The 17779-nt window shown below is 43.2% G+C and overlaps 2 protein-coding genes across 2 annotated transcripts; both read right to left on the bottom strand.

The window, feature by feature from the left end:
• Window positions 1–2444: 2444 nt before the first annotated feature.
• Window positions 2445–10184, bottom strand: LOC100273168 (uncharacterized). The gene is made up of 11 exons (NM_001147614.1): window positions 9836–10184; window positions 8214–8356; window positions 7653–7706; window positions 4670–4750; window positions 4529–4574; window positions 4336–4430; window positions 4233–4265; window positions 3554–3688; window positions 3376–3469; window positions 2728–2810; window positions 2445–2634 (listed from the first exon to the last, which is right to left on the bottom strand). Exons 1-11 carry the CDS (start codon window positions 9993–9995, stop codon window positions 2602–2604), a joined length of 957 nt encoding a protein of 318 aa, NP_001141086.1. The 5' UTR covers window positions 9996–10184; the 3' UTR covers window positions 2445–2601.
• A 2403-nt stretch (window positions 10185–12587) lies between these two features.
• LOC103641574 (indolin-2-one monooxygenase-like) lies at window positions 12588–14651 on the bottom strand. The gene is made up of 3 exons (XM_020545777.1): window positions 14057–14651; window positions 13528–13974; window positions 12588–13408 (listed from the first exon to the last, which is right to left on the bottom strand). Exons 1-3 carry the CDS (start codon window positions 14582–14584, stop codon window positions 12722–12724), a joined length of 1662 nt encoding a protein of 553 aa, XP_020401366.1. The 5' UTR covers window positions 14585–14651; the 3' UTR covers window positions 12588–12721.
• Between the last annotated feature and the right edge of the window lie 3128 nt (window positions 14652–17779).

The following is a 17779-nucleotide window of genomic DNA, read 5'->3' as shown; positions in this document are numbered from 1 at the left end:
AACGGTCGTCTGCAACGCATTAAATGCGCGCCAGCGCGCGCAGAGGGGCAGAGCACGCGCGGGTGGCACACCGGACAGTCTACAGGACTTGTCCGGTGCGCCACCAGACAGCCAGGCGGGCCCACACGTCAGAGCTCCAACGGTCAAAACCCAACGGCCTGGTGACGTGGCTGGCACACCGGACAGTGTCCGGTGGCGCACCGGACTGTCTGGTGCGCCATGCGACAGCAGCCTCCACCAAACGGCTAGTTTGGTGGTTGGGGTTATAAATACCCCCAACCACCCCACATTCAAGTCATCCAAGTTTTCCACCTTCCAACTACTTACAAGAGATCTAGCATTCAATTCTAGACACACCCAAGTGATCAAATCCTCTCCCGATTCCACAAAAGCTTTAGTGTTAAGTGAGAGAGATTTGCTTGTGTTCTTTCGAGCTCTTGCGCTTGGATTGCTTCCTTCTTTCATTCTTTCTTGCGATCATATCATTTGTAAGCAAGGCAAGAGACACCAATTGTGTGGTGGTCCTTGCGGGAAGTTTGATTCCCAATCGATTTGAGAAGAGAAGCTCACTCGGTCCGAGGGACCGTTTCAGAGAGGGAAAGGGTTGAAAGAGACCCGGTCTTTGTGACCACCTCAACGGGGAGTAGGTTTGCAAGAACCGAACCTCGGTAAAACAAATCCGCGTGTCACACTCTTTATTAGCTTGCGATTTGTTTTGCACCCTCTCTCGCGGACTTGATTATATTTCTATCGCTAACCCGGCTTGTAGTTGTGATTAACTTTGTAAATTTCATTTTCGCCCTATTCACCTCCCCTCTAGGCGACTTTCACTGGGTCAATGGGATCTCCTGGGTGGTACCACCGGATTAGAAGCCCCACAAACGCCGCAAACAGGACGATAAATCTCAAACTCGTTCGGGCCCGATTGAGCATCGGGCACTACAACCACTTCTTCCGGAAGCTCAGGCAAAGGAGCTTCAATACGAGATGCATTTGATATTTGTGGAGACAACCCAAGTAGAGCAACGCAATGACTAAACGATAACTTTCGAACAACTACATCCAAACATGGTGGAACAATCGTCTTCACAATTCTGACATATTTCACCCAGTCATCTTCTGAGCCAATGGAGATCAACCGCCGGACAACTGTCTCAGATGTAACATGGGACAACAAACCCTAAATTGATATTCTAAGGTCGTTTAAATTGCAACTAATCTCCTCACAAGCTCGAGCGACAATGTAGCCAAAGAGGGTCTTTCATCGAACATCACGGTCACCTTCTTCATACCATAAAAACTAACATTCTCATAAACATCTTCCTCCATGCTTCCTCCATGGTATAGTGTCACTAGGGTGTCCATCTATTGCAAACATGGATTACTAACTCAATAATACCTAGGTACTTACTACTGACTAAATACTTATGCCTAAATACTTACTAAGTAATAAACAAGTAATAGCTACTTACTAACTAATAAGTATATAAATGACCACAACAAACATAAATACATAATCTACGAATAATGTACGAAAACAACGTATACCCGAGATCCCGGATGAGTCAAACTAACGGTGGCGAAGATCGAATCCGACACCTATATACAAAAAAATTAGTATTGTCAGTAAAAAAATCGGCAGCACCTCCCCTATACGGTGAGTTTTCTATAACCTGCAAAGAAACGACAGCACGATGGCTGACATACTCATTCCATGTAAATTAACAACTAAGTAATAGGTAATAGCTAATCCACAACACTAAATGCTAAACTAAACAAATGCTAAACAATGTTAATTAACACTTACTACTCACTAACCCTAAACCCTAAACCATGCTACAAAAACTGACTACTAACTAACAACTAACTTATAACTAACATCTAAAAACTAACTAACTAATTAGTATCAAATAAATACAAAAAAAATTGAGTAATAATTAGATAGTAAAAAATACTGACTACTAACTAACAACTAACTTATAACTAACATCTACCAACTAACTAAACACTAACTAACTAATTAGTATAAAATAAATACAGAAAAAATTAAGTAATAATTAGAAAATAATCTTAATACCAAATCACGGCGCGAGGGAGGGAGCAAGCGCCGACGGCTCGGGCGGGAGGGGGCGGGCGCTCCTAGTGGCCGCGGGAGGGGCGAGCGGCATTGGGAGACAGAGGGAGTAGCGGGCGGCGCTGGGAGACAGAGGGAGAGAAAGGAGAGGGAGAAGAAACGCGGCTGACGTTTAATTTCTAGCTCGGCATCAAGATCTGTAGCGTCGAGCTAGGTGCTAAGGTGGCTGTCACGTCATCACAGTCAACACCATAAGCCATGGCGTCGAGCCGTCTAAGCTTTTCGAAAAATGTGCTGAAAAGCAAAAAAATTCGGGCCAGGATAGTCAAATAGCATTGACAAGTTGGCACAGAATATACACGAAAACCCAGATTTCAACTTCCATTCCACATGCTAGATTTATTACCAGAGAGTATTACAAAGAAAGAGACAACACTAATTTGTTGTCCAAAATCGCCCGTGCACAACAAGGGTGTTCAACATTAAATGCTCAGCAAAAGTAGAAGTGCATCAAGCTAACTCAAATCTTACATTACCATCCCTCCGTCAATTGTAAGCACCTGCGTGTAGCAAAGGATTAGTTGAGATGTTCAAAAATAAAACCCTGAAAAGTCAAGGGCATATATATATTGTATCCCTAGTTTCACACACACCTGTCCAGTCATATAGCTAGCTGCGGGGTTAAGGGCCAGGAACTCGACCAACCCTGCAACTTCCTCTGGTTGGCCATATCTCCCTGGAGGTAGCAATATAACTTGTAGCATTAGTGCTTAACGGCCACAGTCCGACAGATGAATCTTAAGTTGATCATTTAGTGGGAAAAGAAGAATGTGCCAAAAATAAAAGAAAAAAGGACCAAAGCAATATGATAATACTCTATTTGCATATTCTGACAAAATTAATGGATTGTGGTTCTACAAAATAATGCCTGAGCCACCGTGTACAAACAAAATTTGGATATCATTTTCATATGCGATGAACTACCCAAATATGGATTTCAGTTCATGGCTTTGCTTTCTAATTTCTTACTACTGTCCTTGCATTGTTTCTAAAGATAAAAACAATGCTAACTCTTATTATCCTATGCTGGTAATTTGTAAGTTGGGGCCACTTGTCATCCGTTAATAAATACCAGGAACGAGCTTCCTTTCACAATCTATCAGAATACTAATACCAGCAATTAACTTTCATATTTGGAGCGTCACTTGACAAAACAGAAGCAGCAAATGCTCCATGGCCAAGGGCACAATTGAAGATGCAATCGAAGGAACCAGATGATCAGACAGCTTGAAGATGCATACCTAACGGAATGGTTGACAAGATTTTCTTCTCAAGCTCTTCTCCAAGTTCGGCAGTCATATCAGATGCAATGAACCCTGGTGCAATAGCATTCACCTGCATGAATATTCAGAAATGCATCAGAAGCCAGACTAGCCAAAGTTACAAGGGAGCTAACAATAAAAAGATAAAAGTTCAGACATTGATATTTCTGCTTGCATACTCCCTGGCAACTGTTTTTGTGAAACCAATCACTCCAGCCTTGGCTGCGCTATAATTAGCTTGGCCAACATTGCCAGTAAGACCAACTACAGATGCAATGTTGATAATTTTTCCCTGCATTTTTACATAAAAATGTGCACATTACAACAACATTTTAGAGATCAGTATACAAGACAAATACAAACATAACTCATGGTAACAAACTATCAGCCCATTACTGAGGTGCGATTCAATAGTTATGCATTATCAATGTGAGTCACTGACTGGTCTAAATTCTTAAGGTTTTGATCCCATTCAGCTATTCATAAACACAGGGTAAAAAACGATGCAACAAGCCAGTAATTTCTTTGTACTTCTAAAAGAAGTTAATCTATCCCAATTCCTAACTGGAAACTGTGCAAGAGGAAGAGAGTTGCGACAGTTGTTTACTTATGAAACTTGAGTATTGCAAAAGTCCTGACTAAATTCTAAGGTGCTTTTCTGGCTAATTTGCCAGCCACCTACCATAATTCATACATGCTTCTAATCCTAGGTTTCGTTTGTACTTTCAAATCCTGAAAACCAGTTGTAAATAAATAAAGTTAAAAGTTTTAGTCTATTTAGCATTCAGAATTAGTGAGAGACATGCAGACCAATTTGAAGAGCAGACAGATTGTACCTTTCTCTTTTTCATCATTACTTTTGTTGCAGCCTGCAATGAATATGTTGATGTAAGATGCATATAAATATAAATCATATGCAGAGAAAGGTTGCAAACGTACCTGTGTACAAAGGAAGACGCCAGTAAGATTCAGATCAATTACGTCTTGCCACTGAGATTTCTTCATCCTCATCAACAATGTGTCTCGTGTAATCCCTAATAAGAAAATATTGTTTATTTGACAAACAAAGTCAACCAAACTGGGAAGTGGGAACTGGCAAAGTGCAATATACCATGGGAAGTTGAGAACATACCTGCATTATTTACCAGCACATCTATTGTTCCCCATTTATCTAGAGCCTAATTCAATTAACACATGAATCATAAAGCCATGGTAATAAAGGTTGGTGTAAAAGAAATGGAACATTTCCTTCCTGTAAACAAACTACACTCACTGCTTTCATCATAGACTCTACATCAGCTTCTTTTGAAACATCTCCTCCGAAGGTGATAGCCTCACCACCAGATGCTTCAATCTGCAAAAAAGACAATGTAAGCATCTGACTGAGTACATGTTCAAGATGGAAAAGGAAAAAACATAATAAACTGACATGCCAATGACTGGTCTCTGAAAATTTCTAGGCAGACAACTGTCAAAAAGTTTCAAAGGATACTTCTATACCTAATATTAAAAGGCCAAAATTTCTGCCGTTAATTTTTCGTGCAACCTAATCACCCAGTGGTGTTCTGCAGTCTGCACATCAACTGTCACTGCGAGTCCATTTCGGTTTATGTCCCGCTCAAGGTTTGTCCTAGATCTGTGACAGTTTTTTGTCTAGATGATGATATGTGTAATGCGAAAGGGCCTTTAGCGTAATGGTTAAGGCTTCCGATAGCACCTCTAGGTCCTGGGTTCGATCCCCCTCGGTGGCGAATTTCTGGCTTGGTTAAAAAATCCCCTGGTTGTGCCCCGCCCGCACCCGGGTTACGTCCTGCGTGCCACCCTTCAGCTGGGTCGTTGCAGAATGGGCGGTGACGGCCCGCTCGTGATGGGGGGGCCAGGGTTCGAGGGTTTTCTCGGCCGGGACCATGTTTCGGTCTCTTCTTAATATAATAACGTGAGGGCGCTCTTTCCCTCCCCGGGCGATTTTTTTTATCTGTGTGTTGCCCATTTGTGACATGTTTATTTTCATCTATCACTCCGTATGTGGCTTTGTGTTGTGCATATACTCCACCCGTCCGTGACTTCTGCGTTTTTTCTACCATTTTTCTTATTACATTAAAAAATATTAAATACAATATTATAGGTTTTTGAACCATTAATTTTTTAATAAACAAATATCCCCAACACTAAATTATTTATATAGTTTAAATTAGTAATAAGATTTATTATTATTAGAACTTGGACCAGTCAATTGTCCAACTAACCAAATCATGAACTAAAATCTTGAGTAGTTTGTCACCTAAACTAATCAAAATAAATGTCTTGAGTGGTTTGTCATCTAATATAATATCTGACTCTAACAACACATGAATAGTAAGAAATTAAAGTTATGATACATTAATAAGTAAATATTTATGCATCTTACAGTGGAAGAAAACAAATCTATCATGGTTGTATTTTGATACGATACAAGCGTAATTGCATATTACGATATTATTATCAATATTAACATATATTATGGATACCATGATCATCATAAAAAAATTATAATTTTAAATTGGTGAGAGCTATCTCACTGAGTCACCAGGTCATGGGTTCAAAACAATCTCTCTCCATTTGCAGGGAGAAGGCTGGCCTCCGTTTAACCCTTCAACAGACCTAACTCATGCGGGGCCTCCAGTACTTGGTCTGCCTTTTTAATAAACTTACAGAAAAGGTAAAAACTAAATAGATACTCTCGCCATCCAAAGGGAGTATGCAACGTACCAATCCTCGTTTTTTATTAATATCTGTTAGCTTTTTTGTCCAGTTCTCGTTATCCATCAACATTGATAGACAGACAGGCACTTTTGCTAGTAAATAACTAATTTGTATTAATCTTACAGAAAGTTTAATTTTAATAAACCACATTCAAGAATCGTCTTTTTATTGTTCTTTTTGTCTACACTTCTTGCATTGTTATTCTTCAGCCGTGCTCAGCAGATCGTGCATATGACCGTGCAAAACACTGTTTTGCATTGCAGAGTGCAGACTACACTGTTTACAGAGTAGGGTTAGAAATAGGAAGTGAGATGGGCGGTGAAATAAGAAGTCTGATTGAGATAGTCTTACAATTCTACTATTGTCAAAAACAGTAACAATACACCAGCAAAACAACCAAAGATAGTGCAGATAAGAATTGACATCACATTTTTATTTGATTTATGAGATATAATTAAAGGGGCCTATTTATTGTTCTGATGTTGCAGTGTCTCACAAATGGCAATGAGATTTAAGGACAGTGACATCATCAAATCACTAATGATGATAGTGTAGAATTGGGTTAAAACTTAGAAGGTAAGGCCTCCTTTGGAATAAATGATTATTTTCTGAATACTGCATTTTTTCTACATTTTTGAACTAATCCTGTGAAATTCCTATATTATTCCTGTGAAATTCCTATGTTCCAAAGGAGGCATAAGCATTTGTCTGAGGGTGAACAGTGATGAGTTAAGGTAGAATGTGCGAAACAGAGTTCTTGAGGAATAGTAGAACTTGGAGTCTTGGACAGAGGATATACTAGGCTAAAAACTTATGTGAGAGACGAGAGGAGAACCTTTTTTTTAACAAACGCAGGAGAGCTGCGTGTCATTTCATTTAGGAGAAAAAGGGTAGGGGGCAAGATTTGTCAACCCCTATTACAAGGCCAAACATCCACAACTAGATAGTCCGCGCCACACATGCTATAAGACAAGAGGAGAACCTTACTTTGCTTATTCCTGACTTAATGAGAACCACTACATGGATGCCTCTCCAATAAGAATTAAGAGGCATACCTAACAACCCAACCAGTAAAAACCACCTCTGAGCAGCTAACATGATAAACCATGCAGCAAACACAATATTGGTTAACAAGCCAAGCGCATGCAATTATGCCTACTAAGTACTAACAACTTCTTAACTAATGCGTGTAGTACAAACCAACTAACAATTGTGCCCATTATCCAGTTGGACCAAGGACCAGCCCACTAACAAAAGTATATGAATTCCTTTATGGAGGCAAAGATGAAAGAACAATTGAGTCTGAGATAACAATTGTACAATGCTGACAATCAGGGAGAGCGATAGCAGCAGTTATCTTACTTGTAGTGAAAACCAAAGCAATTTACTAATAACAGTTACAATAAATTGGTTGTGCACGACTGCACGGCTGATTGTCTCTATGTCTGCTTTCTAAAAAGTTTCAGAGAACCAAATAATACCCAATAAAGTAATTTGCGAATGCACATGCTCACCTCTTTGGAGACCTCTTCAGCCTCTTTCGAGGACCGGGCATAGTTTACCAGAACCTAAAATCAAATAAGAGTCAAGTCCCTAGAATTAGATCAACATGTAATCACATAAGAAAGAAGACAATTTATTTGGAGGCAGAGATGCATTAGTATATATCTAGGCTTGTGCAGTGCAGTTTGCCGGGCTCAGAGGCTCTTAGGCAAGGATTGCATAATGCTAAAAGCGAAAGCAGCTCCAGTGCATAGCTAATACGTCAGATTTTATCATATTAAGCAATACAGATTTCCACAAACCGATGGGGCACACAAAAATGAAATATTATCACCTTTCCTACCTCTACTAGAAACATGAGAGCTATACTAATTACTAAAACATGGAGGTGACTACATGCAACACAAAAAGAAGCCAAACACAATTTTACTAAACATGGCTTGCCTATGCAGGACAACCAAGCACCAAGATAATGCATACATTTATGCTGGCTTGGGTTATGCTGAATGCTGCATAAGGTCTAATAGAGGCTAAGGCTAATGCAAACAACAATCACAGCCTAAGTTACTAACCTTGCATCCTGCTTTTCCAAGGGCTAGAGCAGTTGCCTTACCAATCCCTCTAGATGCACCTGTAACAACAACAACTGGAGCTTCCAGCTTGGTAGCATCTTTTACAACTGCTTGTTCAACAGCAGCAACATGGGTTTGCACACCTGCAGATAGCAGTTTGCTTAACACTGACTACAAAGAAACAAATAGGTAATTTCCAGCATGCCGTGACAGGAATTCAAATAGGATGCTACATTCTTTCGGACTCTTTCTGAAAGAAATGGTTCCAGTATGTATTGGTAAAATCATTAATCTGTTAAGGAAAAAAAGGTTTTACAGAGTTAGGACAAGTTTATAGAAACTCAAAAGTAAATCCATTGCATATAAAAAAAATGTAAATTTTCAACTAAGGCAAGAATAAAACTATCATCGCTTTAATGTTTGGTGCAATTGGATCTTTTACTTTAAATTAATGTGATGAACATAGCTAGCATCAGCAGGCTCAACACAACATGCCACTACAGCATAGTGAAGTACATCAATTTGTGCTATGAGCTCGTTCAATAATTATTGTCTTCTACTCCCTCAGTTCCAATTTATAGGTCACTTTGACTTTTCTAGATACACTATGTATCTAGACATACATATACCTAGGCGCATAGCAAAAGCTATGTACCTAGAAAAGCAAAACAACCTATAATTTGGGACAAAGGGTGGTACATTTTACATGTGATGAAATTGTAAGTATCCAAAAATATTGTCAATAATATTGACTGGGACAGATCTTGATTAAATACCCAAAACAGCTAAGACTAATGGCACCACATTAGGCTAAGTCCAACAGCCATATCTCAATATGCAAGGATAACATGATCCTTTTATCTGTCCGAAACCCAATGCATGGACATTCAATTAGTAGGTTCTTCTAGAAACAATGCTCCTTTAAATACTACTACCTACTAAATTGTACATACAACAAGTACCGAACATGCCCCGAGTTGTTTAGATTTAGCCCTGCTCTTAAGCTTGATGTATCTCAATGGCTAAACTCTAGATGACTGCTCCTCTGCCCACACCCCTTGCCCATCCCCCTTCTCTCGTTCTTTGTTGGTCTAACCGATTGTTTAAACATTTCTTTTAATAAAATTTATCTGTAGGGGCTTCCCCTACCGTATTTCTTTAAAAAAAACATGCCCCGAGTTCCAACTGAACAAAAGGTAATCTGAGTCAGATTTTTCATCTTTAATTAACAAAATGTACCAGAAAATAAATGGAAGCTACAAATATCAAAAACAAAAAAAAATTGTTTAAGACTGTATACACACTAACACACAACCTGACTAACTCCATCATGATGCTCCAGTCACTAATTAGTAACGCAGATATATCAAAACAGAAGTAAATCTGAACATGAGCTCGTTAATCCACGTACTATGCAAAATTTTCCACCTAGCCAACGTGGATCCTAGGCAGCATAAGAACCAAGCAAGCATTCCAGATCACAAAATATGAAAAGCAAACCATTTCGCTCGCCATGCTACGGTACACAGGCTAAATCTCGGAACTCGACCCCCAACAAGACGACACTGAGCCGCAACACAGCAGCACCCTTGAACGAGATCAGCTCAGAGAGGAGCCCTCACCAGAGAACCCACGGCCGGACCGCAGCGTGGGAGAGAAGCGGGCGGCGCCTCCACCAAACGTGACGAACCCCCGGCGGGAGGCGGCGGCGGCCCCGGCTGCTCCACGCGCAGCCGGGGAGGAGACTGCTGCTGCTGCTGCGGTGGCGGCGGCGGTGGCCATGAGGGGGCGTCGGGACGCGAAGGAGCCGAAGAGGAGGCGGGAAGCCAGAGGGAGCAGTGTGCTTTGGAGATGCAGGCGGAGTATTTGAGCCGTGACGGAGCAGAGCACGGATGGGGAGGAGTCTATTGGGGGACGGGGGCTTTGGAAGCTCCGCGATGACGGCGCGACGGGCGGAGCGCACGAGGCGAGGAAGGGGACGGGGACCAACGCAGGGTCTGAAGTCTGAACCCGGGGCTTCGGTGTTCGCTCTTCATCGCCCGGTGGGCCGAGCAGGCCCACTGTCTGACTTGGATCATGTCTTAGTTTTTTCTTTTGTAAAACTGCGATATTTTAAGTTTGATAAATACTTCTCCCGTAAGAAACATAATTTTATTTTTAAAATTTAAAATAATTAATAATAAATAATAAATAAAATACTATCATTGTTGATTATATAATATATTTTTATAATAGACTTTTAAGATATAAATATTTGTGTTATTTTTATAAGCTTAGTGAAATTTAATAAGGCTCGATTAGCTCACCATAACATACATACAACAACTACGTTTCCCTTTTAGGCTTACCCCTTATTCGGTTGATCTGACGAAATTCTCTTCTATTCAATTTTGGGGAGTAAATAATTTAATCAAACAAACAGTAGAAATTGTGATTATTACAAGCATTAAATACAAACAATAACAAAACGTCTGCTCATGAATCTCTACTACTTATTAAGGCGGCTCATTCCCGCACTGTTCTCCCCTCCCCGTGGGTTGTCATTCCGTGTTCTATCATTCCCATTCCCGGTTGTCATTCCGTGTTCTATCAGTGTTCTGTCATTCCCATTACCCCTCCCCGCACTGTCTTTCTCATTCCCACGTGCATCCCACGCCTAACTAAAATTAAATTAAAAAAATACAAATGTGGCTCCAATGGTATTCAAACCTGCGACCTCTCAAGCAAATGTGCTCGTAGCTACCACTACACCACATGTGTGTTTATATCAATATTTGTTACAGTAAAAATATATACTACATCTCTCCCAAAGCCCACCTGCTACCTTTGCACAATGTGTAGTAGTAGATAATTATCAACGAGATTCCTGAATTATATTTTTGGATAGAGGGAGTAGTATTTAAAAAAGAGCCTTGCATGCAATTTCTTTTGTTTGAATGAATAATGTTTTCAACTTAAATTCTTTTTATATGTGTCATATTTATTCTCCGTAATATTTTTTCATGGCTCTGACTTGTGAGTCATTTTTATAAACCAACGCCAAAGATGAATCCATGTTTCTTACTTGGAAACCCCGAACAAACACCACTGGCAGGAGGCGCTCGCGTTGGCGTCGCTCATCGACGACGAAAAGAAGCTTGGCGACTGCCAGTTCGACCTCTGGAAGCAGTACTACGTGACCGCATGCGTCGCTGTGTTCGGCAAGCTCCGGCGCAGCCGCCGCTTGGACGCGGTCCAGAGCGGCTGCATCTCGCTGTTCATCTTCAAATAGGGGGACCTCATGGTTGTCGCCAACGCCGGCGACTCTCGGGTTGTTCTGGGCACCGCATCCGACAACGGCGTCGTCACACCGTCCAGCTCATCATCCACCTGAAGTTCAACCTCCCACGTAAGTCACTACTGACCGGCCATGAATTCTTGTGCGTTGGGACGACGGTCGTTGCTGACGTTGTGTGAGTGTCCTCGAACAAGATTTATGTAGAGGAGTAGCACATCCGGTGGTGCAACGGCTAGGTGTACTACCTCGCTGATAAGCCCGGGGTGCACTTCGTTTGGCAGCCTAGCCAAGAGTCATCGGTACTCGTCATATCGTGCGCGTTCGATGACTATTATATCAAGGACTATGGCGTCATCTTGGTACCAGAGGTGACGCAGAGGAGGACCGACAACAATGACCACTCGCCATCGTCGAGGTAGCTTTTGTGTCGACCTGCCTTTAATTATCTTCGCAAACACATACACTTGCTTTTTTGTTTAAGCAAGCGTGTATGGTGGTGCGTACCTAATGACTGACAATGTACACCGACAGGTGTGACACGTGTTCTTCAATGATGAGACCATGCAAATCGTGGCATATATCGAAGTCTGCATGATACTGATGGTTGCAATGGAGTAGTGAAACAACCAAATTAAAATAACAAATTTATGTATGGCTAGGATTACAAATAGATTATAAAATATTTTTTATAACAATATAAGACACATTTTGTATATAAATTATTACATTATTATATGTTCCTGTTGCAACGCACGTATACTCACCTAATATATATAGAGGACATATCATGTGCAATCACTCATTTTAGTGCAAGCGTGCAATCAAACTATCCAGAGCATCCAATCTAGATCCAACGGTTTCATATGGAAGGGGTTAAAAGTAAAATAGGTATTATGTTTTAGGTGGAAGGGGTTAAATATAAAATAACAGTCATCATTAGATCTAGATCGGATGCACCAGATCGCTTGATTGCATGCTTGCACCAGGATAAGTGATTGCATAGGATATTTTCCATATATATATATATATATATATATATATATATATATATATATATATATATATATATATTACATACACAACATAAATCATGAAGATCCCCGTCGGCCGAATTGCCTGAATTACCCGTAACACTTATTCCCGTGTCGGTTCTTATGGTACGTAGACAGATATAGAGCAAAATATGCGGCACATGTGACGCATGTTCAGGTTATTGTTCTGCAGGGTTGACTTAGCCCTCCATTGGTGGTTGAGCAGCAGCACAGGAACAGGACCATAACCTTGGAGCGAGAACGAGCTTCTCTTTTCGGTGCACAGTTAATCCGAACACCTCCGTCATGTCAATGTCATTCGCTCCTCCCTCCACCCTCCAGTCAAAATGGCACACGAGATTCGCCAGCATGATCTCGACGTTGGCCAGGGCGAAGTTCATCCCAGGACACATCCTTCGCCCGGACCCGAACGGCAGGAACTGGAAGTCGGTCCCCCTGAAATCGACGACGCCCTCCGCCGCCGTCGCCGTGGCCCCCTTGTCGACGACGAACCTCTCCGGCATGAACTCCTCTGCGGCGTCCCACAGCCTCGGGTCGCGGCCGATGGCCCAGACGTTGACGAACACGGTGGTGCCGGCGGGGACCACGTAGCCGTCGATGGCGCACTCCTCGAGCGACTGGTGCGGGAGGAGGAGCGGCGACGGCGGGTGCAGGCGGAGCGTCTCTTTGACGACGGCTTTCAGATATGGCATTCCGGCGAGGTACTCTTCTGTGATGGCTCCTTGTCCTTGGTGGTGCCCCTTCGCCGGCATGCTGCTTCTCACCTCTGCCTGTAGCCTCGCCATCACGTCCTGGTGCTGCATCAGCTCGGCCATGGTGAATTCTAGTACCAAGTACGCTGTGTCTGTGCCCGCTGCGAACATATCCTGTACGTAGTTCATATATATGTGAATGAAGGTTCCCTAGAAATAATGTTATACCACTACAAGTTTGTCTATTTTTCAACCATCTGAAGGTTAACAAATGGAGAGGTTGGCAAACTCACAGCCATGATTCCCTTGATGCCGTCTCTGGTGAGCCCGTACTCCTCTTGCGCGGCCAGCAACACATGGGTGAAATCACTCTCAAGGCGGCGTGTCGCCGGGGGTCCACCGGCGGCCGCCTCGCTCGCGTGCTGGTCGATCACCTTATCAAGGACCTCATCCCACCGGTCCCTGAGCCTCTCAGCCTTGCGCCGCCCCGGCCACATGAGCACGCCGCCGGCCACCTTGGCCAGGCCAGGGTAGAAGTTCTCCAGGTTGAAGCCCCCAAGGACGGCCATGCTCGCGTCCATCACGTCCTTGAACACCTTGTCCAGGCCGTCCACCCTGAACGACCGCCCCGCCACGGCTCGGCACACCATGTCGGTCGTGAACGAGCTCAGGACCTCGCTCAAGTCCACCGCCGCGCCTGTCATGGCTGCGCGGCGGATCTTGTCGATCACCACTCCCACCTGCGTACGTGCGGCTGGCATGTGATCTCGTTCTCGATCGGTGCATGACAAGCTAAGACGTGATCAGTTATTAACTAATTACCTCCTCCTCGCGGGCGGCGCGGTAGGACTGCACCTTCTTGGTGTTGAGCAGGTGCGTGGTGACCAGCTTCTTGGCCTGCCGCCACCCCTCGCCGTAGGGCGCGAACCCGACGTCCGACGGCCCGTACCCGAGGATGTCGCCGAAGATGGAGCGGGGCCGTGAGGCTAGCGACTGGTCGTGCGTGCGCAACACCGCCTGTGCGGCGCGCGGGGACGACGCCACAAGCGTCGGGACCGTGCCGAGGCGGAGCAGCATGAGGTCCTCGCCACCGTGCCGGGCGGCGAGGCCCCGCATAGAGACATGCGGGTGCGCGCCGACGAGGTGAAGGTGTCCGATCAGCGGCAGCGCCGGCGGTGACGGAGGCAGTTTCTTCTTTCCTTTCGTACTATTAGTCGTTGCCCCAGAAGAGAAGTAGCGCAGCAGGACCCAGAGCAGGAGGACAGGGACCAGGAGTAGTAACAAAACTGCTTTCACCGACGGTGAATCACCAGCGAGCTGATCAATAACTATTGCTGCTTCATGTGCCATGCCGCTTTGAGCTCAAAAGTTTTCGAGGAGTGTGGTAACTGAGATGCTGCCGTCCTTGGGGGATGAACTTATATAGATGCATGTGAGAGGTATATATGTATGAGAAAAGATTTAACAACCCCCCCCCCCCCCCCCCCCCCCCCACCCCCCGGTGCATTTTGGGTACGAATACTTGGTGAAATCGGATGGAGGGTGGCCACAGTAGAGGCAAGAGATCCACGTGCATTTTGACCAGCTCATGCATGCAAAACGATGTGCTTCTCGTAGAGGCTGGAAGTTGAAATAGGAGGTCAGCCAAATTAGTGGTTGTTGTCAAAATATGTCAGGGTGATATCTTATATTTATATTAGGAGAGCGAAATACATGTACATGTCAGCTACAATCATCGTACCAAACTTATCTATAAATGCAAATATAGGGATCCGGTTGAATAACTTTGTATATAACAAATTCTATCCATAGAGGATACTAGTACCAAAGAGCTCTATAGTTGGTGTGAGGTCTAATTTTTAGATGCGGTTTTGGTTATCGGGTGTCAATAAAAATAAATTGGCCGTTTCGACTTAAGAACCATCAATGAAAACACATTTTCACTAGCGGTAGAAATCATATTTATAATTTGTACTAGCAATTACTTAACAATTCCTTAAGAAAACCGTCAGTACAAATCGTGCATTACTACTAGCGATTTTATTAAGGAACCACGCAGTACCGTAGAAATCATTTTAAATCGAATTTGTTGAGTTCTTCAAATGACCTCGTATAAAAAAATCCACTAAAATAAAAATTGTAGATCTCTAAAAATTATGAAACTTTGTAGTTTACAACCTTTTCATTTGAAATTATTTGGGCTCTCACAATTGCATTTGATTTTGTCAACTTTAAAAATACAAATTTTGCAAATGACCACGGATCGAAAAAGTACCAAAATAAAAGTTGTAAAACTTAAAAAGAAACTATTCAACTTTGTAGTTGACAACTTTTTTGTTTGAAATTGTTTAAGCCCTTAAACAATCAATTTATATTCGACAAAGACTTTGAAATTGTTTGAAAAATAGTAGTCAAAGTTTTTGCCGAGTGTAACACTCGACAAAGAAGTCTCGGTGAACTGTACATCGACAGTGGCTTCTTTATCGAGTACTTTTTATCGGACACTCGACAAAGACTTTGCTGAGTGTCACGGTAGCACTCGGTAAAGAAAATTTGCCGTCGCGGCACTATATGACGGTGACGGTGACGGAGACTTTATTGAGTGTGTCACGGACACTCGGCAAAGGCTCCCTCTTTACCGAGTTTCTTCTCTACCGGGTCTCAGCAAAGAAGCCTCCCATGGCCCCTTTGCCAGTTCCTTTGAAGTGTATTATGAGGTATTCGGCAAAGACTCTATTTTTGTCGAGTGCCCGTTGGACTAGCTCTCAGCAACGGGAGCACCAATTGATCCCTTTATTCAGGGGCGAAGCCAGGATCCGAAGACAGAGGGGGCAGGCTTAGCCTCCAAGCGACCAAACCAACAAAGACACAATATAAAAATGGCAAGAGAACCAACCACAATGTATATATTGATATATAATCTTCATTAAAAAACACTATAATGAAACAACATCTATCTTGTCAAACAAAATAAAATTACATCTCAGTTATTTTGAATTTAGCTATACGTGTATTAGCTAGATCATAGGCCTTGATAATATCATCAGAACAAATCGTTGCCGTTAATTCCCTTTCAATATAAACGACCAGATAATCATGTAAATAGGCATCTCCCATTTTTCTTCAAAGACGTGTCTTCACAAATTTCATAGTTGAAAAGGCTCTCTCTTTGGTCGCAGTTGACACAGGAAGAGTTAAGAGTAATCTCAATAATTTATCTACCATCGGATAAGAAGAATATTTACCCAGCTTAACTAATCCACTTGGTTAGGCCAAAAATTAAGGGTTTCAGACTACCAAATAATAAACTGGCAGCAAAATAATGGGCTATAGAATACATTATTAATCTGACTTGCTTGGGCCATTGGGGGGTGCCAGGCCCACTCCGGCCCTCTGGTGGCTTCGCCACTGCCTTTATTGCTAACCCTGCAACGCGTTAATTTTTTGTGGCTAAGGAAAAACCACCGAAAATAAACCAATTTACGGTGGCCCTCGGTTGACCGTCGAAATTATTTTTTTTATTTCCGGCCGCTAGTTTAAGAATAGTATTACTTTTGGTGACTCTGACATGGCACGGCCGCCAAAAAAAAATACCTATCTATTTTCGATGGCTACCGTATTGCCATCAAAATTTATGTTGCTCGTTCGAAAGTCTTTTGTTTTTCTGTAGTTTCAGTCATGTCCCTAATCAAAAGACCCTCTAAATGAATCCATGATTCCTTCAAATGCTCGGGGACAGATTTATCGAATCTGCTCGCACGTCCTCAGTAAATTAATCGACCAAATACTTTCCAAGATGAGAGGACCCTCTAAACAAATCTATGATTTCTTCAGAGGCTCGAGCGTTAGACACACCTATAGATGTCCAAAAAGCACGAGGTCCGTGAGCCCGGCACGAAGCCCGCTTTTTGGGCCCGGTCCGAACCCGGCACGGTAGAATAAGCGGGCGGGCTTGGACAGGAAACTAGGCACGGCGGGCTAGCCCGGCACGGCCCGTTTACCTCTAAGCCCGTTAAGCCCGGTTTTTTTACACTAAAACGTGCTTACCGGCCCGTTTAGCCCGCTTTTCGGCCCGTTTTTTTCGTGCTAAACGGGCCGGCCCGGCCCGTTTAGGCCCGCTGCGGGCCGGGTTTGGACAGAAAATTAAGCCCGCTGGCACAGCAGGCCCGGCCCGGTTTTTGGCCGGGCTTCACCGAGCCCGGGCCGGGCGGCCCGTTTGGCCATCTCTAGACACACCAAATCTGCTCACGCGTCCTCGGTAGAAACCTGTGCACCGTCAACAACGTCAACCTAGAACAAATCTCTAAGGACTGATTTGGTGACAAGGAGATCACGGGAGGATTGGAGAGGATTGAGGGGGGAAATGAACTAATTTCTCCCTCAATCCCCTCAAATCCCCGTGATCTCTGATCACCAAATCAGTCCTAAAGGAGTGTCAAGCTCCTCTAGAGGCTCGAGGGGTGAGTACCACGTGTATGATGTGGCATGATATCAACAAGAGGTGATAAGTGTCCAACTGTTTGGATTCCTCCGGCATTCATAAGG

This window comes from Zea mays, chromosome 10 (genome assembly GCF_902167145.1).
Source record: "Zea mays cultivar B73 chromosome 10, Zm-B73-REFERENCE-NAM-5.0, whole genome shotgun sequence".
NCBI classification, from domain to species: domain Eukaryota; kingdom Viridiplantae; phylum Streptophyta; class Magnoliopsida; order Poales; family Poaceae; genus Zea; species Zea mays.
The sequence above is the reverse complement of the archived record's forward strand: the minus strand, read 5'-3'. Positions and strand labels throughout refer to the sequence as shown.